Source organism: Rhipicephalus sanguineus, chromosome 6 (genome assembly GCF_013339695.2).
Source record: "Rhipicephalus sanguineus isolate Rsan-2018 chromosome 6, BIME_Rsan_1.4, whole genome shotgun sequence".
NCBI classification, from domain to species: Eukaryota; Metazoa; Arthropoda; class Arachnida; order Ixodida; family Ixodidae; genus Rhipicephalus; species Rhipicephalus sanguineus.
Genome location: NC_051181.1, coordinates 121,546,697 through 121,567,011, shown reverse-complemented (window position 1 = coordinate 121,567,011; position 20,315 = coordinate 121,546,697). Strand labels below are relative to the sequence as shown.

At 46.7% G+C, this 20,315-nt stretch overlaps 1 protein-coding gene and 1 long non-coding RNA gene across 5 annotated transcripts in view; one reads left to right on the top strand and one right to left on the bottom strand.

Moving 5' to 3' along the window:
* Positions 1-20,315, bottom strand: part of LOC119396294 (uncharacterized) — a 258,725-nt gene that overhangs the window by 24,419 nt on the left and 213,991 nt on the right. The gene's annotated exons all lie outside the window — the stretch shown is intronic.
* LOC119396293 (transcription factor GATA-3) overlaps positions 1-20,315 on the top strand; it is a 257,931-nt gene that overhangs the window by 166,157 nt on the left and 71,459 nt on the right. For all 4 annotated transcript variants that reach the window (XM_037663445.2, XM_037663444.2, XM_049417032.1 and 1 more), the window contains exon 2: positions 13,655-13,994. In XM_037663445.2, coding sequence (XP_037519373.1) covers positions 13,814-13,994 — 181 coding nt within the window. In that variant the 5' untranslated portion in view covers positions 13,655-13,813. The remainder of the gene's footprint in view (positions 1-13,654; positions 13,995-20,315) is intronic.

The window sequence follows — 20,315 nt, the reverse complement described above, 5'->3', positions numbered from 1 at the left end:
TCTCAAGGCTTTTTTATCCTTCTCCTGTTACTACAAACCTTATTATGTTATCTACGAAACTGCCGTTGTTATACGTCCTTAAATTCATGTATCAGACCAATATCAATCAGTCATGACGCGTATAACGGCATGCGTGCACGGGCGTAGCCTGGATTTGATTTCGTGGGGGAGGGCAGGGAGGGTTTTCACTCCTCTATATGTGTTTGCGTGCGTGTGTTTGCAAGTGTGCGTGTGTTTGTGGGGTCATATATACACATGGAAGCTGAAAAATTCCAGGAGGGAGAGGCGGGGGGGGGGGGGGGGGGAGTGCTGGCGGCGCCTGTGAGGATACCGCGCTCTGTTTATATTTGTGAATAGTCACGACGCTGTGTCTACGGCCTCTATAGTATAAACGTAATCTCTGATTACGGTAACCTGTGGCAACTTGTTTTCGAAGTGCCGTTGGCTCCGATTATACAAAGACGTGCGCGGTCGTTTGGTTGTACATTTTGTCCTTGGACCTATGACTTGCATCCTTACAAAATCTCGTACCGTATCAGATTCAGCAGAGAAAGAAAGGAAATTCAAATAAAAGACGATGTCCTCAAGCACCGTTCGACGGCGATGCAGCTGCAATCTTCGCAGGCAAATTGCCACCGTCGACAGATAACGGTCTCCTACCCTTGTATACAATATTGCTTGCAGTCTTTTCATTGCCAAATCTTTTTTTTTTTTTCAACGCTGCGGTCTTTTCTTCCAGCATCTACAGGAACGCTGACCGCACACGAAGCGAACCTTCGTCAGCCTCGCCTGAAAAACGTTCCCTGCCATATACCTACACACACGCACACAAGCCAGACAACAACAGCGGCGTCTCTATCGCGCACGCGCTGTGAGATACTCTTATACAGAAGAGAGAGAAAGAGAGACGTGCAGTATGTATCAGCCCACATAAAGGGCCCGGCCGCCGCTGTGTGTGTGTGTATGTGCGTGCGTGGACGGGCACCTTTCCCATAAAGCAACACGAGTCGGCGGCCGTCCATTAATCAGCAGGAACGATTACCTCTTCATCGCCGGCTTATGAGCGCGAGCGACCGCGCGTGGTGGCGATAGCAATGAGTTTGTGAAAGCTAAATGCCCCTCCGCCTTGCTGTATACGTGTACGAGGGGCTTTCTTACGAGCTCGTGGCTATTGTATTATAGTTCGACTCGTGTCGGAAGTCATCAAGCTGTGTGGAAGGTTTGCTATTATATAGCTTGGACGATGATGATGAAGAAGCGGGATCGTCTTTATTAGGGAAACGATAAGTTTATAGTCTCAGAAGGGATCGTGTAATAACGTATAAGATAACGACGCAGCTAGTTTCAGTAGCGTAGCCAGAAATTCTTTTTCGGGGGGAGGAGGGGGGTTCAACCATAGTCTATGTATGTATGTGTGCGTATATATACACCTGCAAAATTTAAAACTTTCGGGGGGGGGGGGGGGTGAAGAGATGTTAGAATCAAAGGGAGCTCATTACAATGACGTTCGTGACGTTGGTGTGCTGGGTCAATTGGTGCAACATATTGTAAATGTATTAATGCTAATGTGTAAGCTTCTGACCTGTCAATTCCTTTCCGCTCCTGTTGTGTATCCGCCCATGCATTTACGACAGCTAATAACAAGCTTGATCACATACGAAGCGGAAATTGACCATCATTATTTGAAACATGTTCATGGGTTGACGGATAACTGAAATGAACGCAACACTCTTATAAAGCGATGTCTCACGTTGAAACGAACATTTCGACATCACTTCTGATCGTCTCATGTAAGATTAATTTTGATTGCTGTATGACTGGTGCTTTATACAGTTTGACTGCGCTATGAAGTGTCCTTTATCAAAAAAAAAAAAGCGTGTCGCTATCGAGGTCATGTCCGTTTAGTTCGGTAAATATTGGTTAATGCTTTGTACATCGCCGATCTGATGTTCATCAAGAAATAACACTGCGTCGCACGTTCCATGGACGTCACGAACGAATGCAATGCTCTAGTGACGTCAAAACCACAATGCAATCGACTGAAAACCTCGAGGTAATTTAATGAGTGTCTCTTACACTCATTAAATTATCGCAATGTCTTGCAAGAAGTTTGGTCCCCGGTTGTATAACTTAAAGTGACACTAACGTGAAACAATAAATTAGTTTACACTGGTAAAACGTATCAAGTAAATTCCAGTGTCGTTAATTTCACCACCGTAGGGCTTATTGATAGATGATAAAATTAATGTCAAAAGTGTTCACTTTGAAACTTCCCGCCGATATCTCCGATGATGACGTCACAGATTTCAATGTATATTTTTCGTATTTTGGCGACATTGGCTCAACGAAATTTCTTAAAACTTGGTATGTTGAGCCTTTGGCTCCTCTAGAAGACAACGTACTTCATTTTTACCGATTACGAACCACGTAGGTGCTGGTAGACGCCGTCGAAAATCTATGACGTCACGGCGATTGGTGCGGGATTTTCAATGTGGCGTCGCCACCCGCATTTTCTTTTCGCGCGTGTTCTCGCTATAGCGTCTTCTCGCGGCAAGCGTGGTGTTTTTGGTATCGTGAAAGAGCTAGTAATTTACTAATACAAGAAAAAATCGTTTTTTTCTTTAGTGTCCCTTTAATGCATTGCCAAGTGTGAAGAATGATTTCGCCTTCGAGCGTTAGAATGTGACATGCTGCGGACTTTTTATTAATCAACATAATGTGAACAATATTTATTATAAATAGAGACAGCAATGCTTCATCGATTTTTCGCACAGTAATACTGCAAGGATCCCACGTGATCTGACCGCAGCTATAAACACTGTATCCTGTTGCACTAATCATGAAAAAATGCGGTGCTCACGCGACCTCAGCGAATTTGCATTTGATAATAGAAATTATGATATCCGCAACCATGACACTGATTGCTACCGACCTTGCGCGTAATATAAACTCGTGAGTGCGCACACACTCTGTGAGGCTCCAACCGGAACATATCACGCGTGCCGCATACACAAGTACGTAAACATCTAATATACGCAGGTGTTGTTGGGGGTCACGGTTTGGTACGTTCAGCCTGTAAGCTATAATTAACTAGTTAAGCTATCCCCGCCATAACAAGCGGCTATATAGCATCTCTCCCTTAAGTTGCCGCGGATTACGGAGGCAACAAACATAATCCTTGTAAGCGCGCGAAGAACGCGGATTCAATGGAACGGCTGCCTTGTCTTCACGTCCGTGTGGTTGAATTTCGTAACGCGCAGCACGGTTAGCTATATGTATCTCAATCGCGTTGGGCTGCTGCTGTTAAACAGACGCACAGAGAAACAAAGTACACCAGAATACTCTGCGAGTGCTTGCCGGATAAAACGCGAAATGATCATCTGTCACCTAATATTTTGTTCACGTGATATCCTTTACGCATATTAACCAAGCTAGCACACACATACAGAGAGGGAGAGAGAAATATGAAGTTAAATTAAGATAAAGATGTTAACATAGAGAGAGAGAGAGAGAAAAGGTTTATTATGGCAGAAAAGCAGAGAGGTCGGCCTGAATCAATGTTCTGGCCTGCTACTCAGCATTAGGAAAGGGGAGAGTGGTAGTATAGACAGGGGAGAGAAGATGCGGATGATGATGAGGGAGAAAAGTGGCAACGAAGTAAGTCCTTGAATGTCCAAAAACTATTTACAGTCTCTCGTCGAGCTCTGTATCGCGCAAAAACATGTTCAGCGCTTTCAGAATATCGCGCTGATGACATGGTGGTGGTCCCAACAGAACTTCTTCTGAAACTTATTGCTTCGATGACAACAAGACGGCCGCCATTGAATTTCTTTGCGTGAGGTATCGTGGGGATATTACAGCTTGCTATCCTGTACTTGCTGCTGCATACATGTGCTCCTGCTTCGTTTGGATGAGACATGACGCGCTTGGCGTCATATTCAAGCGACGACCCTTGCGTTCGTTTGTGATATTCGCGTCACTGCGGTTGACATTGCAGCGTTCAGCAAGCAGCACGGCCTAAAACTTGGGGCATAATTATGACGCCAAGCTTGTATAGGCCCGGGAAGGTCCGAAAGGAACGCGCAGTATCCTTGCAGTCGTCTATACAACAATGCGATGTTCGGTATTTGTATAATGATGCCAAGTCATGCATGGCCGATGGAGCGAGGAAATGAAAAATAGGCCTAGGTCGGTCGTGACGTGAATGGCGAATTTACAGGAAGTATCCCGAGTATCTCGCAACGCAGCGGTGTCAGGCATGAATGAGCCCAGTAATGCTCGGTTGAATGCATAATCAGGCAATCGCAATCAGGCATTTGCTCGAGCGCTTTGGAGTTTGACTCTGCGTAGAAAATAGAAGAAACGTAAGCACCTGCAAACCATTGCCGATAAGCACACCTGCAGTCGTAGAAGCAAACCATAATCGATAAGCGCACCTGCAGGAGTATATAGTAGTCATAGAAGCAACCCATAAAAAAAACGATCCATGACGTTACAGGTGTGAGTCGGGTTATGGCAATCCGTTGAATTTCGAGTGAGCGAGCAAAACGCGTGAGAACTTCGCTTAAACAACAGCGCAGAATAATCTGACGATCGGCAGAGTTCACATGCGATAACATATTCTAACACATGCTTCAATTCATACACAATACAGGCCTTACAGCACACATCTAATACACATATACAAGAAAAGTAATTATGCCTTAAGGACAAGCCAGAAAAGACCACGAACATATAAAACCATATAATCTTTTCAGGGATTCCTGCACTTTCATATGCGTATACGAATGGCACTAGCCCGACAGTTGAATTCTGCCAGCCGCAATGTCTTCATATACTATATTTGATAATTCTACGAAACCATAATATTGCTGTAATACTACTACTACTACTACTACTACTACTACTACTACTACTACTACTACTACTGCTACTACTACTACTACTACTACTACTAATACTAGTGTTATTGCTACTATATATTATATCAGGAGAACACAATAGCTGGTCATAACGAAAGCATGGTCTGCAGGTTTGGTAACTTTGACTATTCATTTCAGACATATAGGCAAACTAATAAAAAACGCTTTAAATTTTATTTAGTTTTAGAGCGAAGCTCTTAGGTGCCCGTTCCTGCGTTGAGCGGCGTCGCCGTCGCCGTCGGTGGCGTAACCACGCGAACGAGTACGTGCCACAGGAATTGGGCAAGCCTCACTACCGTGTACAGCAGGTGCGAACGTCAAACGAAAACGAAGCATTGTGCCACAGGAATTGGGCAAGCAAAGAAGAAGACGTGCGTTGGTCGAAGGCGCTCTTGGGCGCCCGTTCCTGCGTTGAGCGGCGTCGCCGTCGCCGTGCAGAAGAAACACATCGTGACGCGAGCTTCCGAAATAAGTACCAAGCCATGCACCAGGCCCTGGAAACGACCAAATATATGATTCACTTTCCCAGTTCGGGGAGCATCACGGCGTCATGGACAAGGCAGAGTACATTTAGGTTATCCGAGCGGGTACTCCTCGTCCCACCCTCATGCTATCCCGCACCGTGCAGCAAATGTGGGTGAATTACTTTAACCCATGGGTGGCGTCCATCCTAGATTCAAGCATGGATCTTCAGATAGCGCTTGACACGTACGCATGCGCTGTTTACGTGGTGGAATATGTAAATAAGGCCAACCGAGGTATGACCAATCTTAACCGGGCAGTGCAAGAAATTATCAAAGAGAAGGGCGGCATGGATTACGCGCAGGCACTGAGACATCTGGGTGTGGAAATGCTCAATGCGATTGAATAGTGGTATGCTACTGTACATACATACATGTCTCTGAAATTGTTTGTCTCAACTTATCGCAAAATCAAAACACATATACAGCTGCGCTCAGAATTCGCATTAGGCAGTATCGTAATCGTCGATGAATTTTTTTGCACGTTGTCGGAGTATTGTTCGTCATAAGATTGCAAGCAAAACAACAGGCAGCACGCTGCCCATACGTACTTACAAGCGCGTGCCTCATTCCTGCGTTTATACTCCTTCCCCAGGATACACACCCTTCACTGCCATTAATCGCCTTTACTCGGTGGGTACGTACCTCTCTCCCTAACCATATAGCTTTCCAGTATTCGTCTCGCCTCCCGCACGGGTACACGTTACACTTACGTAAAAAATAAATAAATAAGCCTGTCTCGTAAGCCCATCTCTCATAGCCGAATTTCACGCTTCAGTCCGGCCACTCCTCCGTATCGACTGGCGAAAACGCGCATTACAACACTCCCGGGACCTGCATGCGCCCGAGTATACGTGTGTATACCCTACCGATCAAACACGCATAATACACACGACGCGCACTATAACACAGGCACAAAACACACACATGGGGTGGGTTCTTCGCAATCAGCAGCCTTTAATCGCTGTAGACCGCCGTGTACAGTCTGGGCGAAGAAAAAAAGAAAACAAAAAATGCATACGTCATCATTTTTATTTGTTTTTACACCGCGCACGCCGTCGCCATGTAAAAGCCGCTCCAACGAAATCTGGGGCGCAATTTTCTCGAAAGGCGGTGGCGACTGCGGTGGTGGGTATACGGTGTAGATTTGTACACAGGGGTGGCGGCGGCGGTTGGTGGTCATTTGCAGGAGTACAGAGTCCAGTGGAGAAAGCCAAGCGTACGCACCCCACCCACTCCCTCCATCACCCCCTGTGTGTAGTGACGCGAGTTGGTGTGTGTGTTTTGAGCACGCTGAGGGCTATTACACTGCGAGCTTGTACGCCGCGTGTACGTATACACACAAACAAGCACGTACGCACCACGGTCCCCACCACACACACACCAATCGCCCAGCTCAACGCCCATTTAGCACCGCCGTGCCGCTAAAGCCTCCGGCAGCTTAAAGGGGAGAGAGTGCAGAGGGAGGCCGCTTAATGCTATACAGGAAAGAACTGTGACCCGCAAAAGCAGCCTAACGGCCGGGAGGGGCAGAGGGGAAATCATAAAAAGAAAAACAAACTCGAAGCAGAGCGATATGTCTCCTTCAACGAGTCTTGCTGATAACCGCGATCGCCAATTACGGAAGAACGCGTCGTCGTGAGTATAGCTTGTGTGGTTTCTTTCTTTTTTTGAGCCTTGAAGAAAGTTGTGTGTGTGTGTGTGTGTGTGTGTGTGTGTGTGTGTGTGTGTGTGTGTGTGTGTGTGTGTGTGTGTGTGTGTGTGTGTGTGTGTGTGTGTGTGTGTGTGTGTGTGTGTGTGCTCGTGCGTGCTTGCGCGCGTGTGAAAAAGAGAGATTGTGACGAAGTGCACAGCACGCAAGGTTGACCGAACTGCCACATAGGCCTACATCTATACGAAAATCGTACGTGTGTTGTCTTTTTTTTTTTTTCGTTACTCGAGTATACGCAGTTCAGATCAATCGTCCTTTTTGATTATACGCGGCCACGAAGATTGACTATCGGTGTTGCTCTAATCTCAACAAACCAGGGTGGTGGCAGTGTTGCTTGCAGTATCTTTAATCTAATCCCATCAGCTTCCGTTGGCCCTCTGCTTAACCTCCGCTCATATTCTTGCGCGCCCTTTCATATCTTGTTTCTATTCTTTTTTATAGTCAGAAGTGATAGAAATGGGTGGGGGGGGGGGGGGGGGGTAAGTTAAGTTGTCCTCCTTTAGCGTCCTACAAAAAAAAAATCATTCATCTATCCTCGGTAAGTCGTGATTCGTCATTTCCCGTGTTCGACTGCGAATTCAGAGCTCTTGCTTCTGGTCACTTGAGCTGTAAACGTCTTGATAATACATGGCCTTCTATAGTCAGTGTTCTTCAACGAGAAGCGATAACTGATTGCACAGATAAATATACGGTGAATTTTCAGCTGCAATGCAAGGACGTACAAATACCGCGGCCAAGCGGACTGTTAATGATGTCAAAGCAAATAATAATCACAGTCCCTGTACATTTTGTGTACATGTCTATTTAGTTCTTAGATCCCCAGAAGATAAGTCAGAGTGTGCGAGGATAAAAAAAAGTTGTCTTTAGATCTGATGTTATATGCACCTCGTCGTATATGTAATTGTCGGAAGGGGCAAGTTAAAGGTGGCAGCATGACATGCACGGCATTTGTGGGCGCTGCTGTGAGATGACCTAATCATCTCCAGCCTCACTGTTATACGGCAAAGATGAACAATACCCAAAATATTATACAGCCCGCCAGCACTACGCATGAATAAGCTAGCCAGACGCACTAACTACAGAGGTGCTGCAGAGTAGTGGCACTTGAACATTTGCCGTTTGTTTGTACGCCAGGACATGACACGTCACAAATGCTTCGGCAGCCGTTGCGTTTGCGCATGTGCACGGGAAGCCGCTGACGACATTAGGGCATTGGGCGATGCTGCGTGCGTCGCAGACACGATGTTCTCAAGAATATGACACCACGAAGACATTCTGGAGAACATGACGGCGACGTTTCACAAATACGTGCTGTTGCGCGTCGTATACGTACACTCTCACCGTTCCACAACAGGCGTTACTTTCAATGTCGAGAGCTTTTCACGAAAGCCGTTGCGTGTCTCATTTGAAGAGCGCGCAAACACGACATATCCGCACGCGGCCTTTCACCACGCAAGGTCGTACTCTCTATATGCTCTCTTGGTCTCGACACGAACCTGAGACATGTATACATCGCACAAGGCTTTCCCCGGCTGCAGCGGCGAACCCCTTTGTACAAAACGCGGCGCGCCTCTGTACAGACGGAATATCGCTTATGCATACGACGAGCGTGCCCGAAATGCAGGCAGGGCCTCCTGACATGGATATACACACGACGATGGGAGTCGCGTGATACGCGGTCACGGCGGCCTGGAAATGGAGACGACGACTCTTCAACGCCGCGAATGGCGGTGATTTATCCTCGACTCGCGTCGGCGTGTCGACTACCTTGTCGTGTACAAGCGCGGCTCGCGTGGACCATTTCTTGTTGCTGGCTGTCTTGTTGCGCACTCGTGTGCTGGTGCTTGCTTTTCGTGGCAGACGTACTTAATGAAGTGAAGGAGAGAAGCTGTTTGCTCACAATCGTTCCGTCCAATTGCCTCTGATCAATTGGTGTCTGAAAAGGCGAAGGGACACGCGAATGTGAACTTTCTACGATGCCGTCTTTGAAGACAGACAGACAGACAGACAGACAGACAGACAGACAGACAGACAGACAGACAGACAGACAGACAGACAGACAGACAGACAGACAGACAGACAGACAGACAGACAGACAGACGACAGACAGACAGAGACAGACAGATAGATAGATAGATAGATAGATAGATAGATAGATAGATAGATAGATAGATAGATAGATAGATAGATAGATAGATAGATAGATAGATAGATAGATAGATAGATAGATAGATAGATAGATAGATAGATAGACAGACAGACAGACAGACAGACAGATAGATAGATAGATAGATAGATAGATAGATAGATAGATAGATAGATAGATAGATAGATAGATAGATAGATAGATAGATAGATAGATAGATAGATAGATAGATAGATAGATAGATAGATAGATAGATAGATATTAAAACACTTCCTTTCAAGATTCTCTCTTTGTATCTTCCTGAGTGAACTTAAGTATTCTATTAGTAGCGAAAACAAAGGCTATGTTTCCTTTTAATTTACAGTCGAAGCACAGCTGACATTTACGTCATTGAGAGGGTCGCGGATGTCAAAAAGTGTCTATATCTATCCTGCGTACGTTTTATGCAGAAAACCGGACTGTTCATCTCTGAATCACATGCAATATATGCTATTATTACTCAGGGATTAATAACAGCATCAGAATGTTTCCGAAATATATTGTGTCTCGGCTTGCTGGTATATTACAACTGTGAAGTACAGCCCGTTAAAATTTTTGGTCATTTCGATAAAACCATGCGTCCGTTCGCTCTCTCGAATGGGGATCAACTTGAAATTCCAAAGGCGCAATATTCCTGTGTCTTTAATAGCATATGTTGCACCTACATCCCCTGCCACTTACCTTCGCGCTATAAATAAGTTTGTGAGGTGCCATATTATCTGTTTTATACATATGACTCTTTAATTTCTTTATATGAATCGAAATTAGGATGAATGCAAGAGTAGTAGTTGTCGCCATTTTCCGGTGACGGCTACCATTTTTCACTTGACCTTTAGTTTCGGTTTCACCAGTTTCATTTTATGGAGCGGCATCAAAACCACGAAGCAGTATTTCGTCGTACGCGTGTGTTTTAAGTGTGTTTTAAGTGTGTTTGAAGTGTGTTTGAAGCGTGCTTGAAGTATGTGAAAGTGTGTTTGAAGGGACCGGTGATATTGTGGGCAAATTCAGCTAACGCGGTAAAATATTGTCGCGGTAGAATATTGTATGGGAGAGAATTTTTATGTACTCGCGCCCCATATATATCAGTTCTTCAGTTATTTGAGTTATCAATGAAGCAAAACCACAATACACGCTTATATCTCGAAACCTACACGATTTGTACGGCTAAATCGTTTCTAAAAAATTGCCGTCCATCACTGCTATTACGGTCTCGTTGTCATTTAGTGAAATCGCTGGCTTATTCGCGCATGCTGCAATTGAGGAAGGAGTAGGCCGCTGTTTACATTGTTTTTTGCCTTTGTCTCTCATTCCCAATAAATACGACTAATATAGAAATATAACAACTTCGCCAAAAAATGTGCACTCGGCCGACGCTAAACCACTCACGTCATTTTGTCTGACTGTTCGACGGTGGTATATGTTTTTGACCACAGATAACTGCCGCGAAACAATCGTTATCATTACACTTGTGCTTATATTATTTTTTTTTCAGAATCAGAATCAGAATTTTATTATTCAAAGTTGAGTGAAGTTACAAGCGTTTTGTATACAGGAGGAGGTTCCATAGTCAAGAGACTGCATCGGGACCTCTGTTATCAATGATACTGTTATCATTGTTATCATTGTTGTGTTACCATTTAGCTTGCACAAGTGAAAAACTAACTCGCATGGCGTCGCACAACTCAACAAGTGCATCAATCGAGACGCTTCTATAATCCGTCTGTAACATTTGTTGCTGCATGTCGATAGAGCCGATATGAGTGGCCAAATCAATGGGATGCTCAGCAATGTGTATGCTGTGAAACGTGTCAAGCATTGGAGGAAATCGTAACTTTCATATATTATCATGTAGTTTCATCACTGTACAGTGAAATCTACCTGTACACTCTTTATCTGGTCCCGGATAAAGTGCCACCTATATCCAGAAAACTCGACGAAGAAGGTCTAGTTTCCTAGCTCTATCTAGCACTTATGTAGAGCATGATTAAAAGTGTGGTGAACACCTACAATACTGATTATGCCATATATCGAACAACTGGATCCCTTCTGACGATATCAATGTGAACTGCTTTAAAACGTATAGTATACACATTTCGTACTGAACATGTGGTACGTTGCGTACTTAGACCTAACGCACCATCGAAAAAAACTTTCATTGTCTTTACACTGCGCGTCGTTTGCAGTAACGGTGATTGTTTCAAACAATGTGGGAACACGTGTTTTTTTTTTTTTTTTTCCTCGTACTCGTCCTCTGCTGCAGTTCCTGCCATCGCGGCCGTGCTAAGCGAATTGCGAGCTTACAAGTGTAGTTCTCTGAAATGAGGCACTTCTGTATAAGTGTACTTGTCAAATGTCCTGAGTGAGAACCGTCACTACAAATTATGAAGGATACATGCTACGTAGTTGCATAAAAGGAGTTGCGTCGTCATGCTTACGTTTGGCGACCACTTTATAACAATATTTATAACCAATAGAGTAGAGCAAATGGTCATGTGATTTTCCTAGCAAAAGTCCGGGCTACTCAAAATTTTTGAGCATATGAGCACTCAAGTTATACGCTCAAGCTTCTTTTTTTTTTTAGTTCACAAACTTAGGCTCGCGTTTCAGGCTCTCTATGCTATGCTGCGTTCATGCTATATGTTTTGCATGCATGTTATATGTTCTTGTTACCTGCGCATGTGGTGACGCGCATACATGCCCTGACTTTAAAAAAAAAGCCGCCACAATGGTAGTAAAACCACTCTAATCAAGATTAATTATAAAATAGCGATCGCGATGCCAAGATGTCCCCTTATATCTCCTCTACTTTCTACGACGAATACGACTTCATGTGAACTCGCTAACATGCGTGTTCGGAATACACCCGGCAAATTCTACATAAGGTGAATTGAATATATTGAGTAAATTTGCCACATATTCAGCAAGCTTTCATCATTCACCGCCATTTGTTATAAATGAGTTCGACTGCGCTACCAATAAGGTATGAATGTATGCTGCCTAGAGAGAGAGAAAGAAAGAGAGAAAAAAAATAAAACATACTGATCGAGCATTAAGTATAGATAGGCCTTCCTTTGATGCTCCAAGAGCTCGCTCATGCTGTCATCAATACAGAAAATTACCATTACGCTTTACGGTGAACAGCAGGCCTTCAAATACATGTACTTACGAAAGCTTCAAACGGTCGCCAATGCCGGAAAAGTGGTCGCACTCAAACTGCACAGTTACGCGTCTAGTGCCATTATTAACTGAGATATCGCTGACGTACCACGAAAAAGAACCGCAGGTCCGGTGCTGAAATGTCTGTTTGATTACACACTACAAGTGAATGTGATCGTTACACTGCTGGATCAATGAATAGTTAGCGATGCTAACTGATCCTTTCGGAAACCTTAATCAACGGCTGGACTTTCCTAATACGAATAATTAGGTCTGCGTTGCACGTAATATCATTCCGTATCGTTAGGTCTTGTGAAAGCCAAACAATTTTAACTGCTGTTATGTGCGCGTTCCTTTTTTCCCACTAGTTGGTCGAATGACTTGAACACAGCCGCTTTCATGCAGGTTTTGGTCATGCCCTGCTTTACAATCATTGCGTTGGCAATTGGGCTGTAGATTTCAGTAGAATGCTGTCGTGGACGACAGTTTCATAAGTACACCATTGTTTCGAAGTACACTGATTGTTTGACTTGGGAGGTTTTTCGTATTCGCAGATGCGTGCGTGCGTCAGTCATCTTTGTCGCTCTTTCAGATTTAGGTGTCACTCATATCTGAATAATAAAGACGTTATATAGCGGGCATTGCACTCTTCCCACTTTCTGTTCCGTGCGTACTTGCATCGTATAGCTTGTAAGAGTTGCAGATTGAGCTAGTTGGTATGGATCAATTAGAAAGTATTAATAGCGCTTGCAAGATTAGGAACCTGGATAGCAGAAACAGAGGCAAACATCTGTTTGTTCTGTCCCGTTTCCTAACCTTGTACGCGCTGTGAATACTTTCTCATGGGTGTACTTATGTGCCGTTTTGAGGAAATAAATCATCGTTGACCCAACTAGGGTCGCAGAAGAGAGTGTTTTCCTTGCACCTCAACTTCACCACCACCTCCTCCTCAAGTAGATCGCTTGGTTGCTAATCAGCACTGTGGTTTGTCGCATCTCTTCTTGTGTCCCGCTCTTCGCGCTGTTTGCCCAGCAAGTACGAAACCACCAGCCCAAATGTGGGACGCTTTAGCAGAATATCGTGTTTCTTGTACACAATGGAATGGAAGAAAGACCTCGTAAGACTGACGTTCGTTGTCTCTCTTTGTTCTTCTATTCAGGCGGCCAGCAACGCTAGCAGCGCCGGCGTCGTTAGCAGCAGCAGCCCGAGCCTGGTGGTCAGCAGTAGCCACCATCACCACCACCACAGCGGCGCTGGCGTCCACGGTGGCGTGAGCGGCGGTTGCCCCGCCGCGCTGTGCCGCGCCTCGCGCGACGCCATGGAGGAACAGGCCGGGCCCTGGGCCGGCTACGAGGGCCGGCAGGACCCGGCCGTTCTCGCCCAAGAGGACATGGACATGTTCTTCCACTCGCTGCAAGACGGCGCGGGTCCCGCCGCCGCATCGTCGTACTACGGGAACCCCGCCGCCAGGGCCGTCCACGGATACCGGCCCGCCCACCGTAAGTGTTTGCAAAACTTTTATCTTTTGCGACGTCATACAATGACAAAGAGAGAGAGAAGCAAGGAAAGGCGGGGAGGCTAACTAGACGCACGTCCGGTTTGCTACCCTGCACTGGGGGAGGGGATAAAAGGGCGGAAAGAGAGACAGAAGAAAGAGGAGAGATTGCGAGAATCACGCGCGCACTTGGGGGAGCACGTCACGTATAGAGGCGGTCGCGCAAACCTGTTGACTTTAAATTAGTCAGTAAACTCAATACATCAGTACGAAGGTTTCTTGTATTATAGGCTTGATCAAAAGAGACTGTTCTGCGTTTTCAACATATTGACATTACGCGGGGTGACTGTAGTAGCTTAAAACAATGAAGGCTGTGGGAGATGTTTGCTCATAGCGTCGACTTGACGGTTTTTCACGAGTTATGCTGCAAGAAGATTTGACAGTCTTTCGATTAAAGGGGCAGGCAGTACACATAGACACGTCTTTAGCGCCGCAACAGCTGAACGATTTCATGAGAGAGGGAAACATTATTTCTCATGTATCTACATGGGAAAGAGAAAGGAAATACAAAATAAAAGACAGGGTGTTTAACATTGACGATAAAAACGTGTAGAGGGGAAGAAAAAAGAGAGAGAGAGAGACGAGCGCAAGCAAAGCAGCTGCGTACACTAAGAGAGCGGCTGTACCAGGCGTTGATGTTTTGAAGTCTACCGGAAGTTTCTACAAACCTTCGATGGAAGCAGTGCACAATTCGACAACGGGCAAATAACACTGGCGGATATTCCGTACTGCGCCGTCGCGTATTAAACGGAAGAGCACGTCCCGGGTGCCCCGTTTCGACGACGACGCATTAAAGCTGTTTGCAGTCATCACTGCAGCCCCTCGTTTCATGCGAATCGGCGGCTGCTCCCTAACCGCTGTACTGTTACACAAACCGCGTGCGCGCTCACGATTTTGCCCCAGGGATCCGCCAAACGATCGTCACGTGAGAAAGAGAAGACGGGGGCACTTTTCGCTCGTGCATTTATCTGGAGGCGCAGTGCCTTCGTCCTCACTCTTATAACTAAGCACACAAGGAGATCCCAAGCGCTCAGATTTTACCCTCCTCCTCATGCTCCTCTTCTTTATACAAGCAACCCAAGCGCCTTGCGGTTTTGACAAAGTCACGGTGGTGGCGCCATTTCTGCGGGATCGGAGAGCACTTCTACGCGGCCGAAACGTCTTCACGAGCGCTCTAAGCAGCCAGCCCGCGCTGAAAAGGAGATTGCAGACCGAAACACGATCAGCCAATTACAGAAACGCGTGGCCCGAGTCGCTTGTGGTAGTAGCCATGGAAAGCCAGAGGCAGCGGATGCGGACTCGTCGGGTGTTTGTTATATATAAGAGCTTGGCCCCTGCTCGGGAACGAACGGAACCTCGCTTCTCTGAAACAAGCGAGAGAGAGATGGTGTTGAAAATAGAAAGAAACGAGACGCAAAAATAGTGTGTAGGATGTGAGAGTATAACGAGGCTATGACAGAACATCAATAAAGGAGCGCGTAGTGTTATAACGACTGTGCCAGCCATGCCTGACCCGATAGGGCCGTTTTATTCCAGAGCACTCTGCATGCTGAACGGACGTTTCGCCTTCTAACAATGTGTCTGCATAAAAAAAAACACACACCGCCGATGCGCAGCCCGTGGGCTCGTTCCTTGCGTCCAATGCACGAATGCGCAGAGGCACCGTGATGCCCGGCGAGGCGACCACTTACGGGAGCAATGGACGTGAGTGATGCTCGAATTCGGCTCTCCCGCGGCCATAAGAGGCACATCATATTATACAAGCAGAGTACCAATAAAGGTGGGGAGCGGTCAACGGCGAAATACAATTAATATTCGTCCCAGAGTAACTTAAGAAGCAAAAATAACACGAGGATGAAGGGGCGAGGGGGGGCGATCAAAGGAGCGTGATCCGATCCAGTTTCGTGAAGCCTCGATGACCTTCCGCTCAATGGTGCTTGCACCCGCGGCTGTTTCATCACCGTGACCGCACCACCTAACGGCAGACGTGAAAAGAATGCGACGATGTTCCGTCTCACCAGCGAAGTCCAGTGCGGCGAAGGCTGTGAGCCTTTTAAGAGCAAGGGGAGTCGTGATGATTCTGCGTGGCTGTAGATGCTTGTAACGTATTTCACCTTTGTCTCCTAGAGTTGACCGCGCGCGTACTCCGCCCGATGAGGTTTACTTGCTCTGCTTGGAACCGATGAACGTACACGCCATTACGAAGCACAATGACTCTCTTTTAATACGGATCAGTACTTTACGCCCTCATAAAGGGAGTAATTAGCGTGCAATTGCTCCCTTTTGTGAACAGTCGGAAGCGAAACGACACGAAGGACACCGTCTAGTGTCCTCCGCTAATCCTCTCGAGGTCCACTTCATTTGGAATTAACGTGTCACGGAAAGATTGGGGCCGCACGATGTCAAAGCCCTGGTCTCTTTTCTCCAAGGTACTCAGCCGGCTTCTTGCACTTGATCGCTTTGCACTCCAATTAGTAATAATAATTATTGGTGCTTACGTCCCAAAGCCACGATATGATTATGAGATACGCCGTAGTGGAGGGCTCCGGAAATCTCGACCACCTGGAGTTCTTTAACGTGCACCCGCATCTAAGCGCACGGGTCTCTAGCATTTTGCCTCCATCGCGATGCAGCCACTGCTGCCGGGATTCGAACACGCGACCTTCGTGTCGGCATTCGCGCAACATAACCACGTACCACCGTGGCAGGTTGCACTACAATTAGCTGTCGCTGGATTGTGCAGAGCTTGTCGAGACAGCAGACTAAGACACTACTTCTTGTGCAGTTTCAAACGTCTGACATCACACTGCCCTACCGGAGTTGCTGTGTCGGCGCTTAACCAAATGAAGAAAACATTGAGATAGAGGTAATCTACTTAAGCGCTGAACCTCATAATGCTGTTCTTGAGGGTCCATTTAGACGCATACGGATACGGGGTAGTTTATTACAGCGCGGCGCAATATGCACTGCGTAACAAAGGACGCGGCGACGCCGCGACACGCCGGTAATGCGTTCCATGTGGCTGCCAACCATGAAGCTTGAGAAAAATAATGCCTTTTAGTATTCGTGTTGGCACCTTGTTTCGTTCGAGTCGAGTTCTCACTCGCTGGAAGTGCTAACAGGCACGACGTCTTACAGCATCAATACCTTTCCCCCACCCATCCCCCCTTTCGCAAACTAGCGGCGTCACAAGGCCACCGATATAGGTGCGCACGCGCTCTGTCGATGCTCGCGGCAATTTATTGATAATAGCAGCACGAAACGCAAATAAGGAGCGCCTCGAGGATTGTATATACGGCGGGCTTCGGTCGCGCGTTCAATTTGGCGACGTGCCTTAAGAAAGCCATTTTTTTTTTCGCTTCGAAACACCGGCATTAATTCCAATTGTACGCGCTCCAAGGGTAACTGGTCTACGCGGGCGTTGGAGGCTTCGAAGGAGCGGCGGTGCCATCTGCGCATTTCTTTTAAAAATGAATATAAACAGTCTGTATACTCATATACTTAAATGCACGGCGCTCTTCCGTAGAATTATCTGCAGGCCACTAGGCCTTTGTAGAGACTTATCATTTCTGCCATGCTGTAGTTCTAATAGGCTATACCATAAACGTTAACAAATACATTGCACTTCAGCCTGTTTGTATAGTACGTGATCAAGCTAAATGATGACGGCTAACAGATGACCCTCGTAGCCCCAATGACAATCATTTTCCACGGTCTCTTCTATAGATGCACAATACGTTAACTTTCAATAACATTTATTCTTAGTTCCGTATAGACCATCTAAGCAAATTTTTCACAAGATTTATAGACATTGTGGCACAGACCGTCGAAAAAAATTTCTTTTCGCGAGAGCCCTGCATGCGTGGTCGTACGCCACATTACAGGTAAGCACTTCCCCAAGGAAGGACCGTAACCGTCGTCGCGGACATCCGCTGGCTGCGTCGTGCATATTTCCCCCTCTCTCTCTAACACACACACACACACACACTCACGTTTACCCACCTCCTCCTCTATGGGGAGGGAAGGAGGAGGGTTGAAGTGAAGCGAGCATGGGCGCCCGCCGACACGCGCGTTTCTTCAGCAACGCGCACATGTGGTCACGCGCGACCGCTTTGAGCGGCCTTTTGTTTTCCACCTGGCCAGAGGCATTTCTGATGCAAATGCGGGCCACGCCGTTGGTGGTGGTGGCCCGCCGCTGCGCGTTCTGTGCGCGTACGCACACCACAGACCTCGTGTGTGTGTATGCGTGTGTGTGCGTGCAGGAGCTTTGGTTGTGTCGTGTTTTCTGTATAGTTTCTGTATAGTTTCGGCGGCGGGTGCCGTCAGGGAACCACCGCCGTGCACGTGGTTGCCGACCGATGTAGCCCGGGCATTGCGGTGCTCCATGGTGCGGGCAGTATGGACAAAAGACTTGGCGGCGCTGCGGCGACGACCGTGGCATTCGCCAAACAACGCTGTGTGTTCTTGTCGACGTCGGGCGAGCATGCACTGCATACCACCGTTGCCCTCCCTCTCCCTCCGTTCTTCCTCCATCCTCCTCCCCCACTTCCCACTAGTTCCCACTACACGTTTCCAAGCCATGGCTCTCCCTCGCCCCCCCCCCCCCTTTCCACTGTTCAGACAAAAAATACTGAAATGAAAAAGGAAACAATGAAATTATTAAACGGAGAGCCCCAGAATTGTTAAAGGTCTTTGAACTCGAACCCCACAGCGATGACTCTCTGCACCTGCTTACGTGATGCGTATGCTTCTCGTTGCATTGTAATATACACAGAAAAACGAATCATTAAGGAAGCAGAAAAGTGGTACAAAATACATAGAAATGCGTGCTGCAGTGTCGCTGTCCGCTGGAATGTTTCAAGAAACCGAATATTTCCATCGCGCGCGCGCGCGCGCGCGCGCGCGTGCGTGCGTGCGTGTGTGTGTGTGTGTGTGTGTGTGTGTGTGTGTGTGTGTGTGTGTGTGTGTGTGTGTGTGTGTGTGTGTGTGTGTGTGTGTGTGTGTGTGTGTGTGTGTGTGTGTGTGTGTGTGTTTGCGTGTGTGTGTTTCGAAGACGTTGCCCTACATGCCAAGTAACCTGATTCAACGTGGTTGTCTGAACACGAGTGAAGGGGTGATTTTTTTTTTTTTTTTGACAACTAAAGGAAACGTTCGTTTCGTTGGAAGCCGGTCTGATTTTAGTGGACAGTTAGCGCGCTGAAAAATGGGAACGCCGTCGTCCTGCGCACACGTTCCTCCAAAAGATGAAAAAAAAAAACAAGAAAAGAAAGGAAATGGCCGCAACACCGCACCACTGGTGCGCTATATACAGCTGCTTCCGCTGCTACAGATGCTCTGTCATGCAGGACATCAATCACGTTGTATGGCCCAAAACAAATACTTGCACTGAATGCGAGAATCGCTAAATCGTTGACTTGCCTATACGGATGGACGGAAGAGCAGTGCTCGAAAGGGCTGTTCTCCATGGCCACACATCTATCTGATCGTGCCCCCTTTCCTCTTGCTTATAAGCTTATCATGCGTCTATCAAATATGTATCCTTCTGTGCAAATAAGTACAGCCGAGCATACTGACGTTGACGATGAACGACCACTTTTATCGAAGACTTTTCGCGCGCTTATACGCAGTGTCTCTTCTTCAAGTTCGCATGAGACCTCTGCACCGCAAGCCGTTGTGTCAGTGTATGGATCAGGTCTTATATTCAGAAAAAAAAAAAACACCTTTGATGTTAGAGTTGTTCGTAAGAAAAATATTTCCAGCCATTCCTGACGCGGGGCTCCGGTCAGTGGAAAGTAGCAGTCACGAAACAATGTATCTATAATCAGCCCTGTACCATTGGATTTAGTTCCAACGAAGACAATGTCGTTGTTATTACAGCCGATAGCCAGCATCAGACAACATGAGTCATCATTTAGCCAACACTATAGATTAAGGTCAGCCAAAATTACTCAGCGCTTGCAACGTGCGAGGGAATACTATAGTTGAATTCGGGATGAAATTATCATTAATGGGCATCATTATATCCCGTTATACATAAAGGCTACAGGCGCAAGAGGCCTGGGAAGACATGGTCTTTAAGAGTTCGTTAATTCGATCCCAAATGGTCGCGGCATTGGACCACGAAGACGCGATGACTGTACACATTAATCGCGCATTGCCGCGCTACAGCTGTATACAAGTAACTATATACTGTAGACCGCCGCCATGCGCGCGGCATGGGACGCCGTGAGCTTGGCGGGGTCCTCGCGAGGCGAAGACGACGCTT